Source organism: Malaclemys terrapin, chromosome 2 (genome assembly GCF_027887155.1).
Source record: "Malaclemys terrapin pileata isolate rMalTer1 chromosome 2, rMalTer1.hap1, whole genome shotgun sequence".
Lineage (NCBI taxonomy): Eukaryota > Metazoa > Chordata > Testudines > Emydidae > Malaclemys > Malaclemys terrapin.
In genome coordinates this window covers 206,706,086-206,733,360 of record NC_071506.1, presented here as the reverse complement: position 1 = coordinate 206,733,360, position 27,275 = coordinate 206,706,086, and the positions used below count along the sequence as shown (strand labels likewise).

At 43.7% G+C, this 27,275-nt stretch overlaps 1 protein-coding gene across 1 annotated transcript; it reads left to right on the top strand.

The window, feature by feature from the left end:
* TGM4 (transglutaminase 4) lies at window positions 1-27,275 on the top strand. Its single transcript, XM_054020267.1, has 14 exons — window positions 1-128; window positions 9,727-9,909; window positions 10,262-10,368; window positions 10,919-11,048; window positions 11,566-11,684; window positions 13,376-13,483; window positions 14,115-14,289; window positions 14,422-14,560; window positions 16,610-16,713; window positions 19,290-19,541; window positions 20,692-20,994; window positions 22,027-22,196; window positions 24,891-25,027; window positions 26,412-27,275. Exons 1-14 carry the CDS (start codon window positions 113-115, stop codon window positions 26,551-26,553), a joined length of 2,085 nt encoding a protein of 694 aa, XP_053876242.1. The 5' UTR covers window positions 1-112; the 3' UTR covers window positions 26,554-27,275.

Sequence of the window (27,275 nt, the reverse complement as noted above, 5' to 3'; positions counted from 1 at the left end):
CAAAGCCAGCTACTGATAAAAAGGGGCTGGTTCCTTCTATGTGGTCAGAGGACGGTGGCAGAAGTGACGATAGGCTTTGCCAGTACTTCAGGACACAAGAACAGACAGGATCATGAGTCAGACAGCTGGTGAGTTTTAAAACTTTGTAAGATGTAAGACCAGTGTATGCACAGGAGTTGCTTTTTGGCAAGCTCCTCCACTAAGAATCTGATCTGAAGCCCATTGAAGTAAATAGCACTCTTTCCATTGGCTTCAGTTCCAGAAACTATTTGTAAACTATCTAGTCATCGCGTGTGTTGCCAGCAACACATCTTCATTACAGAGGGAAGGGAGCATAAGCTGATGAAGTGCTGAGAAGAGTCTGAGCTTGCTATATAGAATCATAGACTGGAAGGGACCTCGAGAGGTCATCTAGTCCAGTCCCCTGCTCAAGGCAGGAATAAGTATTATCTAGACCATCCCTGACAGGTGTTTGTCCAACCTTAAAAATCTCCAGTGATGGAGATTCCACAATCTCCCTAGGCAATTTATTCCAGTGCTTAACCACCTGACAGGCAATTTTTCCTAATGTCCAACCTAAGCCGCCCTTGCTGCAATTTAAGCCCATTGCTTCTTGTCCTATCCTCAAAGGTTAAAAACAACAATTTTTCTCCCTCCTCCTTGTAACAACCTTTTATGTACTTGAAAACTGTTAGCATGTCCCCTCTCAGTCTTCTCTTCTCCAGACTAAACAAACCCATTTTTTTTTTTCAATCTTCCCTCATAGGTCATGTTTTCTAGACCTTTAATCATTTTTATTGCTCTTCTCTGGACTTTCTCCAATTTGTCCACATCTTTCCTGAAATGTGGCACCCAGAACTGGACATAATACTCCAGTTGAGGGCTAATCAGTATGGAGTAGAGCGGAATAATTATTTCTCGTGTCTTGCTTACAACGTTCTTGCTAATACAGCCCAGAATGGTTTTTTTTTTTTTTTTTTGCAACAGCATACACTGTTGACTCATATTTAGATTGTGATCCGCTATGACCCCCAGATCCCTTTCCACAGTACTCCTTCCTAGGCAGTCATTTCCCATTTTGTATGTGTGCAACTGATTGTTCCTTCCTAAGTGGAGTACTTTGCATTTGTCCTTATTGAATTTCATCCTATTTACTTCAGACCATTTCTCCAGTTTGTCCAGATCATTTTGATGTTTAATCCTATCCTCCAAAGCACTTGCAACCCCTCCCAGCTTGGTATCATCCACAAACTTTATAAGTGTACTGTACTCTCTATGCCATTATCTAAATCATTGATGAAGATATTGAACAGAACCGGACCCAGAACCGATCCCTGTGGGACCCCACTCATTATGCCCTTCTAGCATGACTGTGAACCACTGATAACAACTACTCTCTGGGGATGATTTTCCAACCAGTTATGCACCCACCTTATAGTAGCTCCATCTAGGTTGTATTTCCCTAGTTTGTTTATGAGAAGGTCATGCGAGACAGTATCAAAAGCCTTACTAAAGTCAAGATATACCACATCTACTTCTTCCCCCCCATCTACAAGGCTTGTTACCCTGTCAAAGAAAGCTATCCAGTTGCTTTGACACGATTTGTTTTTGACAAATCCATGCTGACTGTTATTTATCACCTTATTATCTTCTAGGTATTTGCAAATTGATTGCTTAATTATTTGCTCCATTATCTTTCCAGGTACAGAAGTTAAGCTAAAGTTAAGATAAATACACTTCTTCTCCACTCCTTTTCCTGTTTACACAGGATCGGAGGGGACCAGGATTCTTTGCCAGTCTTTCTGGTCTGTGGCCCGGGTTCATAGGTCTTGGAATTTCAGCCCTTTTCTCTTCAGGCTTTTCTTGAGAGACTCTTTCCATCATATCCCCTCAGTCTTCCATGCCGTTCTTTCTGTCCTCTTCCTCCCATGCTTTCTGTGCGGGTTGGTCTTCTCCCATTCGTATTATGTGTCCAAACATGTACTCTCAAGCCTACCATTGAGAGTCCCAAGTTCATCTTCCCCCTAACTTCTTCCATGCGCACTCTGTCAACCAGCTGCTTGCCTGCCATCCTCGATGTATTATTTTCTATTACTCTCTATGTATCTTCTCTTCTTCCATCTCTGTAGGATTGACCATTTCCAAACCATAGAGCAGGCAGGGACAAATACACCCAGCATGCACTTTTCCTTTTGCTTTGTTACTGAATTGCTGGTCCCACAGCACTCCTGCCATTTCTTTCACTGCTGCCCATGCCCAGTGGGTTCTTCTTTTCAGTTCTTCAGAACTCCCTCTAATGGCCCTAAGTGTACTTCCCAAGTATACAAATTCTTTCTTCTGCTTCAGCTTCTCTCCTGAAACTTCAATGAACAGATAGAAATGCAGGTGGGTGCATATGTTTTATATCTAGCTCCCCTTTTCCTTGTTGATAAGTCCAGTGCAATGAAGAATAGCTTGTCACTGGACTTTTTACAGTACAATGGCCCTTTGTGCCGCTTGTTATGTAAGACACTGGGCTGCCTTACAAAATACAGATCCTGAGGTAAATCGTCACCTAACAGAGTTCAAGTTGTGCTAGAGATCCTCATGCCATGGGCAGGCTTCGGTGGGAAGTTCTTAGGGACTCTTTCATCTCTGCTGCTTTGAGCTTGGCTGTGAGAAGATGTTTGCACACAGGTCCCCGTCATAGAGGTAAATGATTGCTGTTAAATCAGGGTAGTAAATTCTACAGTCCAAATTGTAATTTGTCACCTGGCCTGATTCTAAACCATCCTACCAAAGTTTAAAGGCTCAATTCCCCAACCCAGGAGCTCTCCTGAGTAATCCTTACTACCACTGAAGCCAAACACACGCCCTCTACCACCCCCACTTTAAAATTAATTCTGTAATTACTAGTTTTAGGAGCGGTAAGCATTAAAATGCTAGGCCGAACAGTGAGCCAGACCATGATCCCAGTCTGTGTATGGAGGGGGCCCCTGCACATGTGGCTCTCCTCCCTTGTTCATGGAAGGTGGGTTCAACTGCCTCCATGGAGTCATAGAAATGTAGGACTGGAAGGGACCTCTCAAGGTGACTAGTCCATCCCCCCTTCCCCCCTCCCCCATGCTGAGGCAGGACTAACTAAACCTAGACCATCCTTGAGACGTGTTTATCCAACCTGTTCTTAAAAACCTCCAAGGACGGAAATTCCACAATCTCCCTTGGTAACCAGTTCTGGTGCGTATAGTTAGAAAGTGTTTCCTAATATCTAGCCTCAATATTCCTTGCTGCAAACTAAGCCGGTTACTTCTTGTCCTGCCCTCAGTGGACATGGAGAACAATTGATCATGGTCCTGTTTATAACAACCATTTTCATATGTGAAAACTTATCATGTCTCCCCTGCACCTTCTCTTCTTTAGACCATACCCACCCCACCCCACTCCACCATATATATCTGAGCCTTCTCCTGGCTTATGGTGTTGTACTACCTTACCCAAACAAGGTAGTGCACTGCTAGGCTGAGAGACTAATTTGGGGGAACCTCCACAAGGGAAATCTCACGGAGATTTTCAACCAAAAAACCTTTTCTGTGTCTTTTGCCACATGAAGGGACAATCGCACCCAGTGTTTGGAACTGTTTGCCGCTGCCTTGAACAAAATAATGAAAAGCTAAGAAAAAAATGTATATTTCTATCTATTTAACTAACTATGCAGATGCGCGCACACACAGGATAGAACCATGTCAAGGCTTTAGTATGCAGACAATATATCTATATACTCTATCTCCTTTTTCTCTTTACCGTTTTTCTCCATACATGTTATATTAAAAAACTATCTTACTAGAACATTGGAAAGTCAAGCACTCAGAAGTTAGCAAATGCCAAAATTAAGGATGCAAAAAAGATTTAAGGTTTTTCCAAAAGAATTCAGCATAAGGCAGACACTTAGCATGTGAACTTTCAACCTGGATGGTTTAAAGTTGGGAAAATTATAAGCAACCATAAACAAGGTGTCAGAATGGAAAGTGTTGAAAAACCTTAACTGTAAGTTGTGTAACCAGCTCTGCTTATAATTATTATTAATTGTTATGTAATTATTATGCCTATTATTAAAACATGTATCAGGCAAAAACACACTGAGAGATAAATCTAGCTCTCAGGTATGCTATGTATGCACAAACTGAGTCAATTCAGTTAATCAAAAAAATACATAAAGAACATACATAAAGTAGGAAAACACAGACTTAAAAGATTATTATAATGATGAAGTTAAAAAACCTCTGGTAACTGCAAACTAATAATATCCCAATTAACTTCAGGAAATATGATGTAAAACTATCCTATAAATAATTCACTATGTTCTATAAATAATTTTTGATTGTGACTTCTATTCAATCCACCTTTGGGACCAAATTATCAAAATTAGGTATTTTGCTTGAAAAATAAATAAAAAGGTAATTTTGAGAGCAATTTTCTCATGTCAAATGTGTAAGTATACATGCACACGTAATGACATACAAGTAGCCATTTGCACATGCAATTAATCCTTTTGCACATGCAAATGAGTGTTTGTGCACCTGTTTGTTTTCTTGTCCATTTTAAATCTAGACAACTTAAAAAAAAAAAACCAAAATAAAAGTCATTTCAGCCATTAAACTTGCACATGAGACTCTGCCAGTTTTTCTCATTTTACAGGTATATTTTCCTATATTTAAAAATGTTTTCCTCTCCCTGGTTGCTGTTTGAAAGAGACAAACTACAGAGGACTCTGCATAGCTAATTAAGGCTGTATCTTCACTGCAGTTAACTCAAGTTATCTACACCCAAGTTAACTCCTCTCAAGTTAGCCTAGCTTGGGTGAGAGCAGCCACATTGCAAAATCTCAGTTGCGCTGCACGGAGTGATTGTGTTAGCAGCTGATGAGTTGTACTGACTCAAGCTGCAGCCTCTTCCCGCAGACAGGCCAGCCAACTCAAATTGAAAGTACCACCACGCTCAAATTAAGGGATATTGTGTATGGACAGTACTGGAGTTAGACACCACATGAGTTATAACTCGATTTAACTTTGCCGTGAAGCTCGTACTTTGCAGGGGAAATAGTGAAACTGATTCTACACAGAGCTGCAAAAACACAAAGTAAACAAAATGGGAAAATAGGCACAAATATTTTTCTCTAAGCCTCTGATATAGTCATTGTAGGTCTAACTTGTCACACTAAGGAGCTTGAGAGTGCATGCTGGGGTCCATTTAAGCTGTCAAATAATGTTTGGGAAATTATCAAATGTTTCCTCCATGCAGCTGTTGGTCTGATCCAGATGAGTCAAGCCCTAACTGTATTAGCATCTAATGTAGTACAGCTAATACAACAGGTACTGGCTGGGCACTGCGTTTATTTCTTAGATATTGTGACTGTTTCTTGCTTCCCATGGTGCAGTTAATGTAGCTACATCTGTCCAGCCATCCTACAGGATCTTTTCTCTTTGAAATACCCCCCCGTCCTTTGACTCTGTTCTTTTTCTGCTGTCATGAGACCCTTTTAAATTCCTGGATCTTCTACACATGCTTGTCACAGCCACAAGTTATGTCTGCCGTAGTCATAAGCAACCAAGATTTACACAGTACTTATAAATGAGCCTGGAAGCTTAGAGTGTAAATAAAAACAGCATTAGGGGCACTTAAACAGAAAGTTACCTAAGCTTTAGCCTGGCACTCCTTGGCTTGTGCTGTCACACCTTTGCAATCAAACACCAAGAAACCAAGGTAGGAGTGCCCCAAGAATAGTCATTTTAAATATGACTGTGTTAGCTTTGTTCTGCCATTGCCAGACCCCTGCGATTTTTTATTTATTTATTTTGCCTCGGGTAGCATAGTGGATTTGACTTGATACCATAGCTCTGAGCCTCTGCTGCAGCTAAGGGGCACTCATGCTGCTCAAAGGGTGGAGTACAAAGGTGCTCCTTTACCCCTACCTGGGCACTGGAATAAATTAAGAGCAGCCTGAAAGCTGCTCTAAGTTACATTGGCTGCCAAAGGCCCCAGAAAGCTGTTATGAAAGCAGGAGACTGCTGGGGTGCAAGGATGGCCTGCCCAAACTCCCTGCACTCACTGCAGAGTAGGAGGTGGTGTAGGGGCCACTATGATGAAAGTGGCTTCCAGGCTGCTTTGCTCTGGGTGAGTGTCACAAAGCTGTCTCAGTGGAGGGAAGAATTGGGGCCCCTGTGTCGTTTCAGTAATAGAACAATAACCATCAGGAGGAGTTTTTTAGAATGTGGCATCTGTATGGTTGATTGTTTTACTAGACGTAAACCAAAATAATGCTACTAGGGTGAAATCCTGGCCCCATTAAAGTCGAGAGCAAAACTCCCCTTGACTTTAGGGATATCACCCCTAAAGTTTAAACACTGCCCCCACTCTAGTCTGACAATACATTTAGCTGAGTAACGTTTCGTTGCTCTAATGCTCCTTTTGTTTCTTGATTGGTCAGGGTGTTCCTGGGTGAAATGTTTTTCAATTGGTCATGAGCACAGATTCCCAAATGAGATTTACTAGTGGTAATACTGTAGTTTACAAGGGCCCGGTCCTGCATGGTGCTGAGTGCCTTCTGCAGTGTCTTGTGGGATGCTATTTCCCATTGCTCTGAGCTCCCAATGACATCAGCACAGTCTAATTCATTAGGAACTAAGGATACGCTGCACCTGGCAGGACTGGACCCTAAAACTCTAAATCTTAGCGATCCAAATATGGCTTCAAAGAGACACCTGCTATTACTATTAATTATTAGTTGGTAAGCACAAATGATGTGCTCGGGTCTGTACAAGATACAGACACAGAGACAATCCTTGCTCTAAGGAGAATACCCTTAGAAGTAAAACCCAAAGACGACAGATCCTTGAAGCTGCGCTGTGCTAGTTAAATGCCAGTGCAGACCTTTTAGAACTTTCTGAACAGGCCTGGACATGAGGACTTTCCTCATACATAAACTGAAGTGATTACAGTATTCGCCACCTGCGATAAAACCATACTGATGGTCCACTGAGGAGATCCCTTCCGAAGAGCTTCAGAAATCTATTTTAAAGGGCTAATAATGAAGCGTCTATGCCTAAAATGTAATCAGTCTTATTTTGATTGTGATATTTCACTATGGTATTTATTGGAGAGCAACAGGAAGAACAAACTTCCCCAGGAGTCTCAAAGATGAGCTTGATGCTGGTACGATTTATTTTAACACAGACGACGATGATTGGTATTGCTGTAGCACATACAGGTGCTGCTCAAAGAACAAAACCCCATTGTACTAAGTGCTGTGTAGACATGCAGTGAAAAGATAATCCACACCCCAAAAAATTCATAGTCTAGGTTATGAGCTGGCACAACAGATGAATGAGACAAATTGATGTGGGGTGAGGGAGCGAATGAGGTATCAATGAAGCATTAGGAACACAGGAATTGCCAGACTGGATAAGATTCAAGATCCATCTAGTCCATAGTATCTGAGAGTGTCCAATACCAGCTGGTGCAGAGGAAGGTATAAGAACTCCACAGTAGGCAGGTGTGGAGTAAGCTGCTTCCCCGCCAGGTCTCTCACTGCTGTCTAATAGCTAGAGATTGGCTGAAGCCCTGAAGCATGAGGTTTAATATCCGATCCAAAATTTGTTGTCAGGATGCAGTTGTCATGCAATAAGCAGGAGACGCAGCTCAGCACCTGCCTAGCTCATGTCAGCTGGTAGCACAGAAGACTAAACTCTAGAGTAAAGTTTAGTTTCCAAACCATGGCAACATCCCCGTAAGCGACAAGGATGTAATCCAAGCTTTTGTTGACCAAGAAAATGGTTACGCAAGGCACATTGTATAGAGCTGACAGTGCTCACATCCCCCGAGAAGCAGGGTGTGCATGAGCAGCCGTGGCAAAAGTTGGCAATCGCCTTGCTCTGCTCCGTTCTGTTTTCAGTTATCACAAAAAATCCTGAACAACTAATCGTTTATTGTATTTAGAAGGGGCAGGAGGGAAGCGCAGTGCAGAAACCCAGTATCCGAATGTTTTGGAGAGCAATGCAGATAAGCTACTCTCTTCTATGTAGGTTCTTATATCATGCTCATCACCACTATATCTGAGCACCCTCTGGTAGCACATTAAACAATGTAGCTAACATCTGTCTCATGTTTGTTTTATCGCCCTCACCCCAGGAGGGGAAGTGTGTACCAGGGAGTGGTTTTGTTTATTTGTTTGTTAATATCTATACACATGCATGTTGTTCTATGTGTAAATGAAAGAAGGTAAAGTCAAAGAAATGTGTCTTGCACTCGGAGTGCACGGTGGTGAGGTTTGGGATGGTCTTTAGTTCATATAAAAACAACAAGGAGTCCGGTGGCACTTTAAAGACTAACAGATTTATCTGGACATAAGCTTTCATGGGTAAAAAACCTCACTTCTTCAGATACTCCATGCATCTGAAGAAGTGGGTTTTTTACCCATGAAAGCTTATGCTCAAATAAATATTAGACTCCTTGTTGTTTCTGTGGATACAGACTAACATGGCTACCTCATACTTTAGTTCCTATAGGAGTTCATTCCACAGTCCTGGGCCAGCCCTTGAGAAAGTTCTGTCCCCCACAGATGAACTTTACCCTCGTCGTAGAGTTCCGTTGTGCCAGAGGAGCAACTGGCACAAACAACACAATTGCCAACTAAACTGAACACATCTGGCATCAGACTAGAATTTAGCTATCTGTTGTTCCAACCATCCCGTACCCCTCGCCACAGGGTATGAACGCTTAGCGCCTACAGGTGCAAAAATGAAGACCTCTACAAGCAGAGCTGAAGGAGCAGCACAAGCTTAATTTGCGTGGTAGTGGCCGGTGTTTTTGGAAATGAAGGTTCTGGGTACTACTCCTGATGCTGTATGTTGGCTGTTTAGATGCCAGTTATGTCATCCCTGTGCTGCAGTCCCTTTACACCGGCTGCTCTGAGAAATGCCCTTGAGATAAGGGAAGCCCCCCATGTGGCATAGCATCAGCACAGATTGTTCAATGCCAGCTACGATAGCAGGTCCCCAAACGGAACATGTTGGGGGCTATTCCTGAGGGAATGGAGTCATGAGTGGAGTGCTTCTGAGCTCTGGCAGTTCCCACCTGCCTCGATGACTCCTTGGGGCCTTTGGCAGCCAGGCCCAAGGGAGAGCAGTCCTACATTGGCACCCAGATTGGGTAAGGAAAAAGTGGCATAAAGTCACCTTTGCCCTCCCGTTTTGGGCCCTCTGCCTAGTGCTGGTTGGGTATAGAAATGAATGGGGCCCTTTGTGTCTATGGCTTGGTTATACTTTGCTGCCAGTGACATCTGAACTTAAGAAAAACTGAAGGAATTTTAAGAATCTAATTTATTTGTATTTTGTATATTTCATTCAGTTTGGGCACTGGGTAATCAGAGCCTCTTCTGTTTCACTGTTGTTTCTAGTCACTTTCACCTTCCCTTGCACGATGTAATTGACTAGTTAACACTGAGGCGGGGGGAGTTTGGAGGCAGGATGATTGTTTGGGGTCCTAACGTGAGTCGGTCCTAAATCTCTTAGTCATCAAACACACGTAGATGGGCTTGGGAGTTGGGTCCCACTCCACTAAGAATAGAAACTGCACTCGGTTGTTTTCGTTATTTAACAAAATAAACAGTAAAAGCAACTGGAATTTCCCCCCCATTGGAGTGTTTTAACATCAAACCGTTTCTCTTTCTCCCTCCTTGCTCACTGTTTCCAGCCAGCAGCCTGAAGACCCTTGGAGTTGATTTGCTCCAAAAGCAAAATGCCCGTCTTCATCACACTGAGGAATATCGTGAGACCACCAGTCTGATTGTGAGGCGAGGGCAGGTGTTTCAGTTAAAGCTGACCTTTGACCGGGAGCTGAAAGACAATGACGAAGTGGTGGTGCAGCTCAGTGTCGGTAAGAACACAACCCTTTAGCTCGCAGCGGTATGTCTAGCAATGCAGGAGCCATACTGGGGTACACTAGCCCGACCAGAGTGTATGGTATCCAGTCTCAACACTAGCCAATGCTGCTACAGAAAAAGGTGAAGGTTTGGATGCACCAGGCCAATTTTATATTACACCATCATGGTGGAGACTTAATTTCTTCCTGACCTTGGCTGGTAGCTAGATTATAGATCAAAGCACGAGAACAGGAAATAGAACCTTGTAGTCCTGACTACCATACACCTGGTCTAACCATTAGACCTTGTCATTTTATCACATGCTGATTCACACCTCCTCTGTATTTTGTATTGATCTATTTCCAGGTGAGAAACCAATGGAATCCAACGAGACCCTTTTGTCAATGAACCTGAGGTCTAGGCAGGACTCCCGGTGCTGGTGTGCCAACATCTCTAACACCAGTGGGAAGGAGGTAAACAGATCACTTGTACACATAATTCATTCAAGTGGCAAATGAAAGGACCACTCAGTGCTGCAATGGCAGAGTGGGTGCTCTGGGTATGCCAGGGCCTGAGGGCGCTGTGGAAGCAAGGACTACACTCAGCTCTGGGGAGAGCGAGAACACCTGTGTCACTCCCTAAGGCCCCCTTTGAGGCAGATGGATGCAAGGTGGAACAGAGTCAGCAGGCTTCAAGGGAAGCTGTGCCTGGGAAAGAGTCACTGCAGTATGGGAAGGGGAGTTAATTGGGAGACATGGGAGAGTACTCAGAGCTCTGAGATTGGCTTCTGCTGCCTGCTCGCTAGCTTTATAAGAGAAACACCGTCCCGTTTAATTCATCGCTCTGTCACTATATTTCTGACAGCTGCCTCGTCCTCATCCCCTCCATTTCTCCCTTCAGCACGCGCCACAGGCTTGACTAGACTCATTGCTGTAAGATCGGAGAGTGTTACTTGTACCACATTTGTTCACATTGAAGAGGGAGCAATGTGATGGATAATCGCCTGCCTTGTGCTTTGCTTAGTGCCTGGTAGCTGTGACCAGTCCGGCAGATGCAGCTGTTGGAAAATACTTTCTGAGTGTGAAAACTGGGCCTCACATTTATAACCCTGGAAACAAAGTTGTCTACGTGTTGTTCAACCCTTGGTGTGAAGGTAATAGAAATGGCCTCGTGACATGGTTACAATGACTGCTATAGGAGATGATGAGACTTTCCTCTTTATTCTCAGTTTCTTGCTCCTCTTCTCTTTAAAACACTGATGCCTAATTCTGCAAGCCATGGAACGTCAGCCAATAATATTTAGCACTGATACTGGGCCGGACTGTGACTGTGAATCCCTTACTCCCATTGGTGCTCCATTATTCACACTAATGGTCCCATTTAAGCCAATGGCACCGTTTCGCTGAGTAGCGGCTCATCAATGGGGAAAAAGGGGTTCACCCTCCAGTTCATTGTGAACAAGTAGGTGTTAAAAATAAAGACGTTTTCTACCATGGAAGAAAGTTCAGGACTTAAATCTGAACGCTCTTTAATCATTCTTCTGGAACCAGTGCTACTAACTCTAAGCTTCACTAGCTTTGTTTCAAGAACAAAAAAGACTTGTTCAGCCTTTGAAAAGATTTCTACAAAGTGCATGAAAATCAAGTAACATGTTCATGTGTTTTCTTCAGCTGACACAGTTTTCATGCCTAATGATACTGAAAGATTGGAGTACGTTCTCAGTGACACAGGCTACATCTATGTTGGATCAATACAAAATATAGTTGGAAGACCCTGGAATTTTGGACAGGTAAAAGACAGTAATAATATGGGCATGATCACGTGTGCTCGCTCTCTCGCTCGCGCGCGCTCTCTCTCTCTCAACATAAGCAGGTGCAATTCCAACAAATGTGACCTTTCTTGAGACCCCAGTTCAAGGAGCTACGTAAGCACACACATATCTCAGAGGTCATGAGTACTCTTATTCATTTCAATGCAAATACTCACATGCTTAAAGTAACACACATGATTAAAGCATTCTTGGTAGAGGGGAGATGGCTATGGAGCCAACTTCCAGAGGATCTCAGGCAAATCCAGAGTCTAACCATCTTTAGGAAACTTTGTGAAACCTTATTCTTCAAAAAGGCCTCCCCACTGTATGAATGACACATCACGGACACCCCTTCTACTCAACCCCCCGATACCAACCTGCAGTCCCCCAAGACATGGTTTTAAAAGGTAAATTAATGAAATCTACAAGATAGAAAGCAAAAACCCTAGTCCAAGCAGATGTTTTTACCTCGAAAAGGGAGACATGCCAGAGACTCCACTAGGGACTTTGCTATTGCTGTTGATTTAACATGGTAGGCACTCAGATATTACCGTGATTGGAGACAGTCTAAAACCCTAAACGATTGATTTGATTTAAAAAGTGGTTGTTATTAGTGTGATAATGATATTCAGAAAGTGTTAAGAAATAAAAGACCTGATTCTCCACTCTGTTACATCAGTGTAAGAAAGGGGAGAACTGGTCCCAAATGGTCTAAAGACCTCATCATGTAATGTACACACTATACTGGTTGACCAGTGACTGAATGGGCGCAGTGGGTGAACTACCCTGTAACTCATAAAGGTCACTTGCCAAGGCAGCTGTGAGATACCATTAGCAGAGAAGTGGAGGAAATCTGTATGTGTGCTATAGATAGAGAGCTTTAGCCTCTAGTGCTCTCTGGCATATTTCTTGAATTCTCTGTTCACACAAGTAATACTTTGTTTTGTTTATTTATTTAAGAGGTATGTCTGCACTGCAATAAAAGATGCACTGCATGGCTGTGGCTGGCTCAGATCAGCTGACTCAGGCTTGTGGGGCTTTGGCTGCAGCAGCTATAAAATTGTAGTGTAAACGTTTCCGTTCAGGTTGGAGCCTGGGTTCTGAGACCCCGGGAGGGAGAAAGGTCTCAGAGGACTGAAGAAGAGCTCTGTGTATGCATGTCTCTCATTTACAGAAGTTGGTCCAATAAAAGATATTGCCTCCCCCACCTTGTCTCTCTACGGTTAGGTGGCAATATATAGATTTATTCATTCTACTTGTTACTCACATGAGTAGTTCCACTGACTTCGGTGAGACTATTAATGTAACTAAAGACTACTCACATGAGTAAGCATTGCTGGATAAGGTCCTATATATTAATGCATGAAGACTGGTCTATGCTTGCCTCTCCCCACCCCACCCCATTCGAGGTCCTTCCATTTCAGCCTAAGACAGGGGTATGACAGTTCTGGGGCCCTGTTCTGTAGATAACCGGTGAACTTCAGTCTCCATGGAAGTCAATCCAGTACCGTTCATGAACACTAAATTCATTTGACATAATAAGGTTTGGAGGTTACTCTGAGTCATATCAATTAGTTGCTGTAAGAAAACTCAAATAGACTTGTCAGAATCAGGCAGTTTGCATTTGGAGCAGCAAGTAAACGGGCCTTTTTTTCCCCTCTCCAAAACAGTTTGAGGAAGACGTCTTGGACTCCTGTATGTATCTCCTGGACAAAAGTAAACTCAAGCAAAAAGTTAGAAAAGATCCTGTGATTGTGTCCAGAGCCATGTCTGCCTTGGTGAGTCTCTCTGAGAAGTGACTTGCCATTGACTCATTTCTTTTTGTTTTGCTGCTACAAATCAGTTTGTCCCAACCCCTCTTCCTCCTGTTTGTCTGTCTCAATCTCTTCTGTGCCCCTGGCATTTAGAAAACCATTACAGGCCTAATTTGAAATGGATTTTGCTTATAACTCACATGGAGGAGAGTCTGAAGAAACTGGTAGAGGGAAAAGGTAGCTGCAATGTAGCATCCCCACATTATCTAGCCAGTCCTTTCTGATGCATGGCTGCTATGCTGAAGTTGTACTCTCTGCAGGGCAAGAATCAGAAGAACAGCTGTTGTACATGGTATGTTCCCCATTCAGTGCACTAGAAGAACTTATGATGCAAAATGCATGCTGAGTTACAGCTCCTCTGAGCAGCAGTTACACCTCCCCTCTGGATGTCTGAGCCTTACAGGAAGAACATGGGCAGCTGGCTGAGGGAAGCCAGCTAATGATAGTAAGACAGCCTTGCTAACTGTCATAGTTACAGTGGCAGTGGGTGCCCTGCGCCCACAGGAAGTGCAGGCACAGAAGAGATCTCTGTGACAAGTCTGAGTTTCACTGGGTCTCTTGCCTGACTTTCTTTTCTCTCTTCTCTGTGTCTGAGGTTAATTCCAATGATGACTCAGGAGTCCTTTTTGGGAACTGGTCAGGAACCTATACTGGCGGAACCTCCCCCGTGGCCTGGACAGGAAGTGCTCCAATTTTGCAGAAATACTACAAAACAAAAAAACCCATCTGCTTTGGTCAGTGCTGGGTTTTCTCTGGAGTTCTTACTACAGGTAAAATACGGTATCATCCATCTTTCCTGATACACCAAACTCTGGGGAGAGATTCCTCCACACAGTGCAGCTGGTGGTGGGGAACTTTCCAAACAGCTTTTCCCAGTGAGGTTTCGTTCATGTATATTTCAGCCATGCGCTGCCTGGGGATTCCAGCCAGAAGTGTGACTAACTTCGCCTCGGCTCATGATACTGAGGAAAATCTGAAAGTTGACATCTACCTGAATGAAAAAGGCGAAAAACTGGATGACATGACATCAGACTCTGTCTGGTAACTCTAAAGAACGCTAGATAATTCCTGTACTCCTGAAGCTTTCCTGTAGAACTTTCATTTGTATTTCTAAGCACCAGGAGGTTTTTCTTTTAGAACTTCTCTATTATTTTGGGTTTGCAGCTGAACAATAAGAGGTAGCTTGAATATTTTCTATAGGCATTTCCCTGTTTGACCTGCATCTGAGAGGAATAGACAGTTGGGGCTCTAGCAGGGTTTGTGTTCTAGCCTTAGCTGCAGCTGTAGTTAAGGATTCCCAAGCTGTTGCATTCTAAGCTCTTGGTTTGACCTGCTCCTATCTTTCTGTCCTATCCGGCTGAAATTTTGCATGCTTGGTCTCTTTCTGAAGTTGAATTTTCCTGCAAACCACATGGAAAAGTGTTTCAGCCATCTTTGTGGGTGAAGAAAATGAAAAAAATGCCTTTTTTTTTCCATTATGAAAAAAAACCTTACGTATTACTTAGTTCTAGTGTCTCATAGACTTTAAGGTCAGAAGGGACCATTATGATCATCTAGTCTGACCTCCTGCACAACGCAGGCCACAGAATCTCACCCACGCACTCCTGTAACAAACCCCTAACCTATATCTGAGTTATTGAAGTCCTCAAATCGTGGTTTAAAGACCTCAAGGTGCAGATACTCCTCCAGCAAGTGACCCATGCCCCACGCTGCAGAGGAAGGCAAAATCCTCCAGGGCAGATTGGCAGAAGCCCTGAGGGGTAAGTTCCTTCCCGACCCCAAATATGGCGATCACTTAAACCCTGAGCATGTGGGCAAGACTCACCAGCCAGCACCCAGGAAAGAATTCTCTGTAGTAACTCAGATCCCACCCCATCTAACATCCCATCACAGACCATTGGCCATATTTACCTGCTAATAATCAAAGATCAATTAATTGCCAAAATTAGGCTATCCCATCATACCATCCCTTCCATAAACTTATCAAAGCTTAGTCTTGAAGCTAGATATGTCTTTTGCCCCCACTACATGGTTGGTGCTTGACGTGTCATGGAAACAACCTTTGGACCAGCGAAGTGTTTCCAAGTGACCTGATGCATTTTGGTGTTGACTTGGCCACATGAACCTTTGAAAATCATACTTTGCCCGTGAGCAGTAAGGGCCTAATCCAATGCTCTTTTAACTCAACGGAAGACTTTTCTGGCCTACAGTGGACATTGGATCAGGTGGTACATTTTTAAAAATAACATTAAGGGTCTTTTTAGCAACGATCACATAATGGTCTGAGCAAAGGTGGATGGTGCTATGTGTGCATCAAAAGCCTAGCTGATTTATAGTGAATGAGGCAGGTCATGTTTAGGAGCCTAGCTTCATTCTGGGCCCGATCCAAAGCCTATTGACGTCAATAGTAAGATTCCCATTAACCAAAGCCAACAGGCTTTGGACGAGGGTCTCACTCTGCACAGGTGCATGTCCTTGTTCCCTCTCCCCAAATAAAGGGCAAGACTGTGGCCTCCTTGTTCAGGCTGAGTAGAATGTGGCTCCCCAACTAGTCTCATTGCCACCCAGGCGCGCCGCCAGTTTTTCTGCCACCCTTGGCGGCGGAAGGTCCCGCCCCGAAATGCCGCCCCCCACAGAGGCGGCAGAAGGTCCCGCTGCTGAAATACCGCTGCAGTCGCCACCCTCCAAATTGTAGTGCCCTAGGCAACCGCCTAGGTCGCCTAATGGGTTGCGCCGGCCCTGTTGCCACCCATGGTAAAGCTGCAGTGTAAACTACCAGTCAGTGTGAGTAAGGAGATCACAATCTGACCCAATCAGACAATTAAAGACAGAAAGAAGTAAGACTGCTGCAGTGGTTTACAGCTCTCTTCTCACAACGTGCAAAGGACGTAATGCATGGAAAATACAGATTTCCTCCCCCCATTCTTTAAAAAAGTATATCTGCTGTAAAAATGAGTCAGGGTACAAAACTGAGCCCACTTCTTCCTCTGGGGGATCAATATGATCACTCAGCTCTTTGGCTGAACATGCATGTTAAATTGCAGGGTGCAAATAATTTTGTTTTTAACTTTGCAACCTAATTGCATGTAGGAATTTTCACGTGTGGAATGATGTGTGGATGAAAAGGCCAGACTTGCCCCAGGGTTTTGATGGTTGGCAGGCAGTTGATGCCACCCCACAGGAGATAAGTCAAGGTAAGATTTACAAACAAAGAGACTCTATTGTGATTTGGGAGGTGGGGTGGGAGGGGCATGGAGGGATATTCTACAAGGAAAATTTTTCAGCAAAGCACTTAAACACTTTAAGCACTTGACTAATCCAATTCATGTCAAACCTGAGTGAAGTGAGTTGCCCAAGTTCACACAGCGGTAGAGCTGAGAATAGAAGTTAGATCTCCTGGTTCCCAGCCCTATGCTCTGACCTCTTAAATGAAAGTCCTTTGGCCTCACTGCTGGTGCCGTGGATATAAATGATTTTTTGCAAGCAGAAAATCAAACATTTAATGGCACTAGGAAATGAAAATGGGTTTAAGGGGTTGGAGCATGGGCTCCTGATCTGGGTTCTGTTCTCATCTCTGCCTGGATTTACTGGGTGACCTTGGGCAAGTCATTTTGCCTCTCTGGGCCTCAGTTTACCCAATACTGAACAGGAGATGATAGATACCTGCCTAAAAGAGTGTTGTGAAGACTAATTGATTAATGTTAGCAAAGCATTTTGATGTCCTCAGATTACAAGCACTACAGAAAGGCAAAGCGCTCTTTTTTATTTTACAGTAAATTCTGGTGACACACTTTTTTTCAACCTGTACCTTTTTGGGTCACTTTCCAACATCCATCAGTATGCATCTCTAGATCCTACAGATAAAGCAGGTTTCAAAGGGTTGGCATGTACATTAGCCCCTGTTACCGATGCTATTTAATATGCTGTCCCTTGCCATTTCGTGTTTGGGAACAGAGTAGTCAGCAACTGTATAATTGTAGCAGGAGTCAGAAGAGCTGAAATAAAGAAGGCCTAGAAATATCATTGCAAACTGAAAGATGCTGAACTCCAGCACATGCAGATAGATAGATGCAAAGGGCCTGATCCTGCAGTGCTGCGTGGTGCTGAGCCCTGTCAACTCTCGTTATAGTCAGTGGGAATTGAGGGCGCTCAGGAAGCGCTGTGATATTGGGCTTCGGAAATCTTTTGCTGCTTTGTAAAACCTGCTTAGAAATTGCAGGTCTGCAGCTGGTTTCATAGGGGAGAATGTGGTAGGATTCCTAGCAGCATCAGCTTGGCTGGGGATGGCAACCAGGGCTACCAACAGTGAACATACAAAGAATGGGATTATTTATCAGATCTCTCCTACTCCAGAGTAAGGAGGAGGCTGGAGGGAGATGGCATCTAACGAAGCACTAGGGGACTGCAGAGTGAGGGAAGGGGACAGAGTGTCATGAATAATAGGAAGTTTAAACTGGGACAAGGCCCTTAGTGCACTGAACCTGAATGGTTCTTATGCGGAATTGTTCCCAGTGTCTTGAGAAAAAAAACGTTCCTTACAAAATCAACAATCAGATTTCAAATAACAATAAAACACTTATATGGTGCTTTTCATCAGTAGATTTCAGCTGTTTTACAAAGGAAGTCAGTATCATTATCCTTGTTTTACATATGGGGAAACTGAGGCATAGAGCTGTGCTTTGTCCAAGGTCACCCAGCAGGTCAGTGGCAAAGCTGGGATTAGAATTCAGGACTCCTGAGTCTCAGTCCAGTAGCCCATACTTCAGGGGCTTTACCTGACCCACAATCCCTTTTCCATCCCCACTCTGAATTGCGAATGGGCTGAAAGGAAGAGAAATCCCACTCCTTTAATCCTAAAACAGCTGAGGGAAGGGTGCCACTCCTTTGAACCTATGGAGGGAAACCCCATGTGGTTAGGGCTTCATAGGCTTCAGGAAGGTGGACAGAGATTGCATCGTCATGGAACAGTTTCTCTACCTGGTGTTCTTGCAAACTCCATGGCAGTTAATCATAACATTCTCACACTGCTTTCTTTTGGGGAACGGGTTATGGTAGAGGAGGAGGCAGGTGCTGTGCTGCTAGCCAGGAGGCTCAGGGAGTAGCATCAAGGTTCCAATACCTTCTGAGCCATAGGATTTCTGCAAAGGCTTCACAACAGGAGGACCATGATTTCCTCTCCCGAACTGGACAGTGAGTCAGAAAACACAAATTGCAGCTTCTCAGGTTTCCCATGTAATGTTGCCCTTTCTGTAGGGTTTCCCTGGGAAGGTATTACTGGCCCTGGTTCTATACATCTGTAAATCACAGGAAGTATTGTCAAATAGGGTAGTATTATCCTATATTACAGATGGGGAACTGGGGTACAGAGGGTTAAAGGGCCTTACCCAAGATCACACAGCAGGTCAATGGCACAACCGGGAGTTGAATCCAGGGTTCCATAGTCCAACTCCCTGAATCACAAGACTGTCTCTTTCTCATTCTGTGTTTCTTCAAGAGAGTAAAATATATAGAAGTTCTTACAGGCCACTCTGAGCTTTGCACCTTTGATACAAGTCACATTTCATCGTGTAAAAAAATCCGCTACTTAAAGGAGCGAAAACGTTTTGGGCTCGGAACTAGTGTGGAGGAGTATTTATTGCCAGGTTCCGTTACCATGGGGGTGGGCCACTGCTGTGGGAGGTCAGGGATATTATGTGTATGTGGTGATTGAGGAAAATGGAGCCTCACTTAATACATGTGAAAAGCAAGTAACATTCAACATACTCTTTAGGTGTTTACCAGTGCGGCCCTTGTCCACTAAAAGCCATCAGAAGTGGAGAAGTCTATTTGCTGTACGACTCCAAGTTTGTGTTTGCTGAAGTGAATGCCGACAGGGTCTTCTGGCAAGTGAAGAACGTGAATGGCAAACAGAAACTTGTCAAACTGCGTGAGGAGACCAAGGCCATTGGGAAGAGCATCAGCACCAAAGCTGTTGGGAAGAACACAAGGGAAGACATTACGACACAGTACAAATTCCCAGAAGGTGACCGGTTGAGATCTTTCCAGCATCCTGTAGAAGATAAGATGAGACTGCTGGTCATGTGATTTTCTGCAGATACCAGAGTAGTCACATGCTTTATCAGTGTGGAAATCCGATCGGCTGCTTTAGTAATGCACATTTAAAGTGTACTACTCAGCAAAATACATTCAGAAACAGCGAGGGAATCAGGAAAATTCGCATATGAGTATCTTTGTGTCCGCAGTGACACCTGCTGGCTGTTTTCTAGTAAAAGGTTGTAGCAAGCATGCTATTAACAAGAGAAGTAGGCCCAATAGATTCAGCAGTTCTGCTTGATCCAAAACTGCTCCATTTCTTATCTTCTTCTATCAACAAATTATATCATATTTCAAGAAACCGCTCCTTCCCCCACCCCCCTTACCACAAACCCAAAACTTGCTATGTTAAGCAAGGTGACTATTAAAACATCTCATTTGAGGAACAGCCAAATTGGGAAATCAGAGGAACATTGCAGAAAGGCATTTAAGTTAGACTCTGCATTTGATCCTTCTTCTCACCAGTCTTCCAATATAGATATTTTAGATAAGTTTACTTCTCCTCAGCTCTTGCAGTCTTAGGTCTTTGTGCTAGCCCATTCCTGTGAACAGAAGCCTGGGATCTCTGAACCTGCTTCACGCTCCATTCTGTATGTACAAAGTTCTATGGAACACTTTTACTGTAGTTTTTGGCCACTACGTATATTGATATTGACTCGCAGTCATCCTCCTTCACCCCTGAGTTGTGTAAACCTGGTGGTCTAAGTTTTCAAAAAAGAGCAGTGTGGTTTGGGTGCCCAACTGGAGAGACTGATTTTCAGGAAGTGCTGAGCACCTGCCTTCTAAAGATCAGGGTCCCCTGAAGTGTCTCAAATTGACAACCCACAAAATTACTGGTCACTTCTGAAAATCTGGCCTGGTGTGTTCACCTACTGTTTAGATCCTATGGTAGAGTAAAATCCGGAGAGATATGTAGACTAGTTTAAACATGCAGTGCTCAGTGCTGGGAAGCATGTCTTGCTATGCTGTCTATATTTTAGCAGAAGGATAAACAGGAAAAATTGGACCAGATTGAGGAAATTACAGTGCATATTATTTATTATGACTTTAGCTTTGCTTTTCCTTTTCCTGGTATTCAGGCTCTCCAGAGGAAAGGAAAGCCGTGGAAAAGGCTTGCTCCTATCTGAACTCTTCAAATTTGGCAGTTTGTGAGAACACAACTCCTCTTCCACCCCTCCAGGCTGGGATCCAACTGGACGTAGAGGGCGAAAAAGTTTTATGGCTGGGCAATCCCATTAATCTGAACATCATTGTACAAAACAGTTCTGCTGGTGCATGGACGATCAATCTCGTTGCCTCTTGCCAACTGCAGTCCTACACCGGGAAAGTAGAGGCCAATCTTGGATCCATCAAACAGACTGTCCAGACCGAAGGGAAACCTGGTGGGTCCAGGAATCTGTCCTATCTCATGTGCCTTCTCTTATGATACTGCAATGTGTCTTCAAGAGAGCTAGTGTGGAATGACTGTGAATCAACACGGGTGTATGACCTGTGGTCTGACGATGCTTATGGCATAGCAAAGAGGGATTTGTGCAGGGGAGTCTATATAATTATAATGCACTTAGGCACTTTACAATCCATCCTATCAAACTACTTCTGAATCAAGGAAACACACTATAACTAATAAGTGCTGAGCGCTGCTGCCAAGAGAGTTGCATATGGGACAGAATCTTCCCTTGTCAATCAGATATTGTTCACTTGAACTTTTCTCCCAGAGGGTCTTCATGTCCCTGGTTCTCACACATATAGGCCCCATCATTACTGTGCGGAGGCCTGGGTGGGACTTTCTTTGGAGTTCCATTTCTCAATCCTAACCGTGGCTTGCTTAGTAACTGCAGCCACACCCTTTTCTGTGAGTTTCAGCCCACGGCCTCTGCAGATAATTCACCTTCTGCCCATATTGGAACTAGGGATGTAAAAGTTTAACCAGTTAATGGATAAGCATCAGTCTTATCTGTTTCAGTTAAACTCTGCTGCTGCCTGAGCCCAGGACTCCGTTGCTGCCCCGGGGGCGGCAAACAGGAGAAACCCTGGGTGCAGGGGTGGGCAGCGGAGTCCCCGGGCACAGGGGCCAGCGGTGAGGGCCGGCAGCCGGGAAACCCTGCAACAGGGGCTGGCAGTGGAGCCCCATGTAAAACGTGAGGATCCTGCAGCACCCCCCACACCCATAGTTCCCCAGTTACATGGTTACTTTTTTAAACCATTATTTACATCCCTAGTTGGAACCACATTAAACCAGAAGCAAAACAGTCACCATTATTGGTCCATAATTAAAGCTGTGCAGCACATCAAGTCTATGTAGAATAGATATCACCAAACATTTTCATGAAGACCAACTGACTTTCTGCTTCAACCTTCTGTTGTGTACAGAATATGCTGCATTAACATCTTTTTTCCCCCTGTTGTTGGTCCAGTTATTCAGCTCCCTCTGAATATAGCAGCTGATGCTTATATGAAGACTATAACATCTGTTGAGGATGAACTTCTCATCACAGTCAACGTTATTGCTGAGATTCAGGAAACTAATGAAAAGCTCACTGATGAGCTAACACTAACGTTCCAATACCCCCCTCTCAAGATGGAGGTAAGAATATTTAAATGACAGATGAAGCTGTGCATAGATACCCTGGTGATGGGTGTTCTACAAATGCCTATGCGTGGATGGCTAGGTAAAGAAGTGAGCTAGAATTGTGACTAGAAAGGCTAGTGAGAACTGAGCATCTGGATATTTTCCAAAATAAGGACATGGAGCCCTGCTTCCAGATAAATGGAGGTGCCCTGAACTACCTCAACCTAACATCGCAGCCAAGATTTTCAAAAATTGGAACCTGAAACTCTGCTCCTCCATCTATATTTAAATACCCAAATAAGTGGCTTGATTTTCAAATGTGCTGAGCACTCAACGCTCCTATGATGGGAGAGCTGCTGGGAGCTCAGCTGTTTTGAAAACCAGCCCTCTTGTTATAGGGCTAAATACCAGAGTGAGGAGCCTGACTTTCAACTCCTCTTGTTACAAAGGTGGCTGCAGTGTTTGGGCACTGCTGTGGCATTTTAAAGATGTCATAAAGATGGACTTTAAATCCCTTGGCACAGTCCCTCACAAAATCCTGGCTGAAAGATGAGTTCCAGTTGGTATAACTCTGTGTACGTTCATGTCCATTGAAAACTGCCTCAGAGGCTACTGACAAACAGATATGTACCAAGGTAGGCCAGTGGGTGCCGTAGGGATCAGGGCTAGGCAAGATTTCATTCAGCATTTCTATTAATGATCCAAATAACATATTCACTCAATGTTATTGTAGACTAAAGGCCAAATCCTTCTCTGGCTTGTGCTACAAAGGCGAGCCAGGATTCTGGGAGACACATCTCTCTCTCTGTAGTTAATGCTGCTGGCCAGGGTGGTATTACACTGGTGGGCCTGAGGATAGTGAGGAAAGAGAATGTTTTAATGCATCTGTGAAAAGAAACAGCTACGTGTGCTGACTGCAGCTTACATCCTCACTGGCCTGTGGACTCCTAAAATACACAAGTCAGCACTGTAGATGGACATCCTCCTCCCTTGGCAATCTCACATCTTAGGGAGAGATCCTAGATCCTACCCTGTGCTTGCATGAGAGTAAGGGGCTATATCAGCCCTCTTTCTCCCCTAGTCCATCAGTGCAGCACCAGACAAGTACAAAAAAAAAAGAGAAGCTGATGATGTTAGAAATAATACACTGTGATAGAGAGATGTTTGAAGCAGGGACAGGAAATACAATAGGTATTTACATCCTGATAAAATGCAAACTGATAGAACCGGGGAATAGTTATCCAAAATATAGCGATCTGATAAAGGGTAAATAGTCCCAGAGCCCTAATATTTCACCTGATCTACATGAAGGAAGGGATTTTTTTTTAAACAGGATTTTGATGCTATTCAATGGAATTAACCCTGCAGGGCAGAAAATGCAATCCAGGATAGACTGAATTTCAAGGCCCCAGAACTTAATTGGAAAGCAGTAATGGGGGAAAAAAACCTATTTTAGGATTATATAGGACCACAAATTAGATGGAAGTTTGAAATGCAAAAAAAAAAAAAAAAAGGAGGGGGGGGGCAGCCAGTGTTTTGGTTCTCTAGGGCATTTAAAGTAACACCAAATATAGGCTAGAATCACAGAGGCTTCACCTCAGACAAAAAGGAGGTGATAGTCTCACTCTGCCCAGGACTGGTGAGACCACACCAAGAATGCTATGATTATTTCTAGGTAGAGATGAGCCAAGAGTCCACAGGCCTTCAAAATCTGGACCTGGGACTGCAGCCTAGACAAACCCTCCAGCCCAGGGCTGTTTAGACTCTGAGTTCTGGTTTGGCCATTATCAAGATGGAGGGTAATCATAAAATGAAAATCTAGCTTCAGGGTATGTCTATACTTGAAACACTACAGTGGCGCAGCTGTGCCACGCTAAGTCTTCAGCGTAGACACGACCTATAGATAATCCCCTTTCCCGAGAGGCAATAGCCTCTTCCATCGACCTAGCACTGTCTACACTAGGGGTTAGGGCAGTATAGCTATGTCTCATAGGGATATGGATTTTTCACAGCCCTGAAAGAGGTAGGTATACCAATGTAAGTCCCTAGGGTAGACCAGGCCTCAGATTCCAAAGTCTGGGTGTGTTCAAACTGGGAGGTTTGGTTTGGGCCCATTTCTATCTCTGGGCTCCTTATTCCCAAAAAAGATGTTAACAAATTGGAGAGAATTCAGAGGCCAAATAAATAGAATAACCGGAGAGAATGAGCTCAGAGGAAAAATTAAGAGCAGACTATTTTGTCTGAATGACAGGTAGGATGGTCATGAGAATCAGCTACCTGTATATAAACACTGGGGAGTGGGAGGAGCACATGTGGCAATAATGAAGGGGCATGGAATGAAACTGAGCAAATTAAATGTTGGGTTGAATATTAAAGTCTATTTCCTGTCAATGAAATCTATTAGATGGTAGACTCCCAAGGAAAGTTGTGAAAACGACATTGTTTGAGTCATTTAAAATTGGAGCGTACAAAGCCCTGGAGAATCTATGTGGAAAACAACTCTGTCTTGGCAGGGAAATGGACCAGATGACTAACATCTCTGGTTTCAGTTAACTCTCTGACCTCAGCTGTTTGTCTTTTTGACTAAGGCATGACTTTCTCATGGTCAGTCTCTCTTTTAATGCAATCTGCCATAAACACCTTCTATTCTGCTTTTTAATAAGAGGATGCACCTAATCTGTGCCTCTGTAATCCTTCTTTATTTTGCAGATGCCAGAAACTGCAAAGATTAATGAAGATTTTATCTGCTCCTTTATCTTCAAAAATACCTTGTCTATTCCCTTGGAAAAATGCAAATTGCATGTAGAAGGACTGGGCATTTTTAAAATGGAAACGATTGATCAAGGGTGAGATTACACTTAAGATAATTGTGGTACTTTGCATTAGATTAATGTACAACTTCTGCTGTCTGTAGAAATTTGTACACTTTTTAAAAACAATTAGGTACATCCAATAATATGTCTCATTGCCTTTATAAAGTCTATTGTCCCTAGTCAGACCTGATGCAAGCAGGTGCAATGCCACACAGTATGTGTCTCTGTGTAGCAGCCCATCTAACCTTGGTTTATTCAACATATACAGCTAAAGAATTGACTTTCTTTGCCTTTTCCTTTCAATGACTTTAGCCTTATAAGAGGTTGGGATGGTCTACCAAGGAAAGTGAAGGAAGCCCCACCCCTGGAGACAGTGAAAAGAAACCTAGGGCTAAATACACAGGACACTTAGGCGTTGGCATGCCGGACTTTAAGGCAGCCTGTTGCCTGATGGAGTCCACAGCCCCGAGTTAGGCACCCAGGTTCCCAGCATACAATGCATGAGGAGAGTTAGGTGCCTAAGAAGGGGATTCACAGAAGCCAGCACACTGAGTGGAGAGCTACCTAAGTGAGCAAGTAGGAAACCCTGAGGCTAAGTCCCACCCCTCTCAGGGTGCTCAGCGCTTAAGTCCAGGCCGGAGGGCGCATCCTCTCCTGGAGTTAGGTGCCTACGCCAGGTCAGCTGCTTAGGCAGCCTGTGGCCTTGCAGCCAAAACCCAGAATACCCAAAATCAAAACCCATTATAGCTGATAGCCTAGTGGTCAGGGCACTCACCTAAGACATGGGAAACCTAAGTTCAAGTCCCTGCTCCAAATCAGGCAGAGTGGGAATTTGAAAACAGGCCTCCCACATCCCAGGTAAGTGCTCTAATCACAGGGAAGGTGATATGCCCCAGTCTGCAAAATTCCCCATCTGTTCGCCCCAGCAGTGCGTTGTGACGATTTAGACATGCTCTAGGAACACCGAATGGATCAGTCATTGAAGGCAAGATAGGTGGGGAAATGCCTATTCTGAGAATCCTGCTGGGACCTAGGTGTGAAGGAGGGTGCTGAGCAGGTTGGGGCACTAGGAGTTAGGCAGTTTTGTGCATGCGTACCTGCAGAAATTTAGGCACTAGTGTTAGGTAGAGCTCAGCGGTGAGGTGCCTAAATGTTGTCCTTTGGTGCCTAACAGCCACTTTAGGTGCCTAAGTCCCTTTGTGGATCTAGTCCCTAACCACCAATTGGCTCATTAATTCATTCCCCACCCACCACCCCTATTAGAATTTTTGTTTTACTTTACATTCAGGCTGCAGGAAATATCAGCTCTATGTTGACTACGAAAGCTATATTTCATTCGCAAAGAAACCGTTGGAAAGGAATGAATACATATAGCATTGTGTTAGTAACTGTCTCTTTTTTTCGCTCTTCTTCTTAGGGACATAATGCCTGGTAGGATCATTAAATCCCAAATAATATGTGCTCCAAATAAAACAGGAGAGAAAAAAATTGTAGCCAAACTGACTTCTAACCAAGTCAAAGGAATATCTGGGGAAAAGACGATTACCATCACCGCCTAGGGGAATTACTGAATATCTTAACAGGGTGTCAGTCTTGGTCTTGCTGAATATGTACTAGAGATGGATGTCACTGGCACTTCCTGCCTCCTTGATTAGTGGATTATAGGCTATAATAGGAGATAAAGTAATGTAAGTGGCTTAAGGGCACAGTTGCTTTGATTCTAGTTAATGGGGATTTAATAAAGATTGTTAATCTACTCTCACATGTATTAATTTGTCTGTTTATGATGATTAAGGACTTGTTTTGAGAAAGTGGGAATGGTTAGACTCTGGCTCACGCTGGGGTTAGCTTTTCCTTTTGTAACAATCACAAGCTTTGTGTAATGATAATGCCATCAGTATCTGCACACTGTTTTGCCTTTTTAAACTCCCGCGTTGGGTGAAGTAATGATTTATCTGTCCATTACTGTCATGCCCATTTTGGTGTTCCATGTATGCCTCAATTCATAGGATGGATTGTGCTGTATCATATGTTACCGGACTGACAGTATCATGCACTGTCATGGTTGATATGCAGGTATTACGCATTACTGTGCTCATTGTAGCATACTGTGAGGTTTCACCACACATAACATGGCTTTTCTTAAAGGAACAGCCTAAAACTGGATCCCAAGCAGAGGTCTTCTGAACAGTCCCCCTTTTATTATCTGTTGCGTAAATTCTTTTTAATTTGCACTTGTCTCTTTCATGACAATAAACCTTGTTATTGTTGGGTTCTGTAA

Excerpts from the sequence above, each read along its gene's own strand:
- TGM4 (XM_054020267.1), top strand. Across the intron at positions 9,910-10,261 it reads GGTGGTGCAGCTCAGTGTCG|GTGAGAAACCAATGGAATCC; the intron begins GTAAGAACACAA and ends ATCTATTTCCAG. Across the intron at positions 20,995-22,026 it reads CCAGACCGAAGGGAAACCTG|TTATTCAGCTCCCTCTGAAT; the intron begins GTGGGTCCAGGA and ends TTGTTGGTCCAG.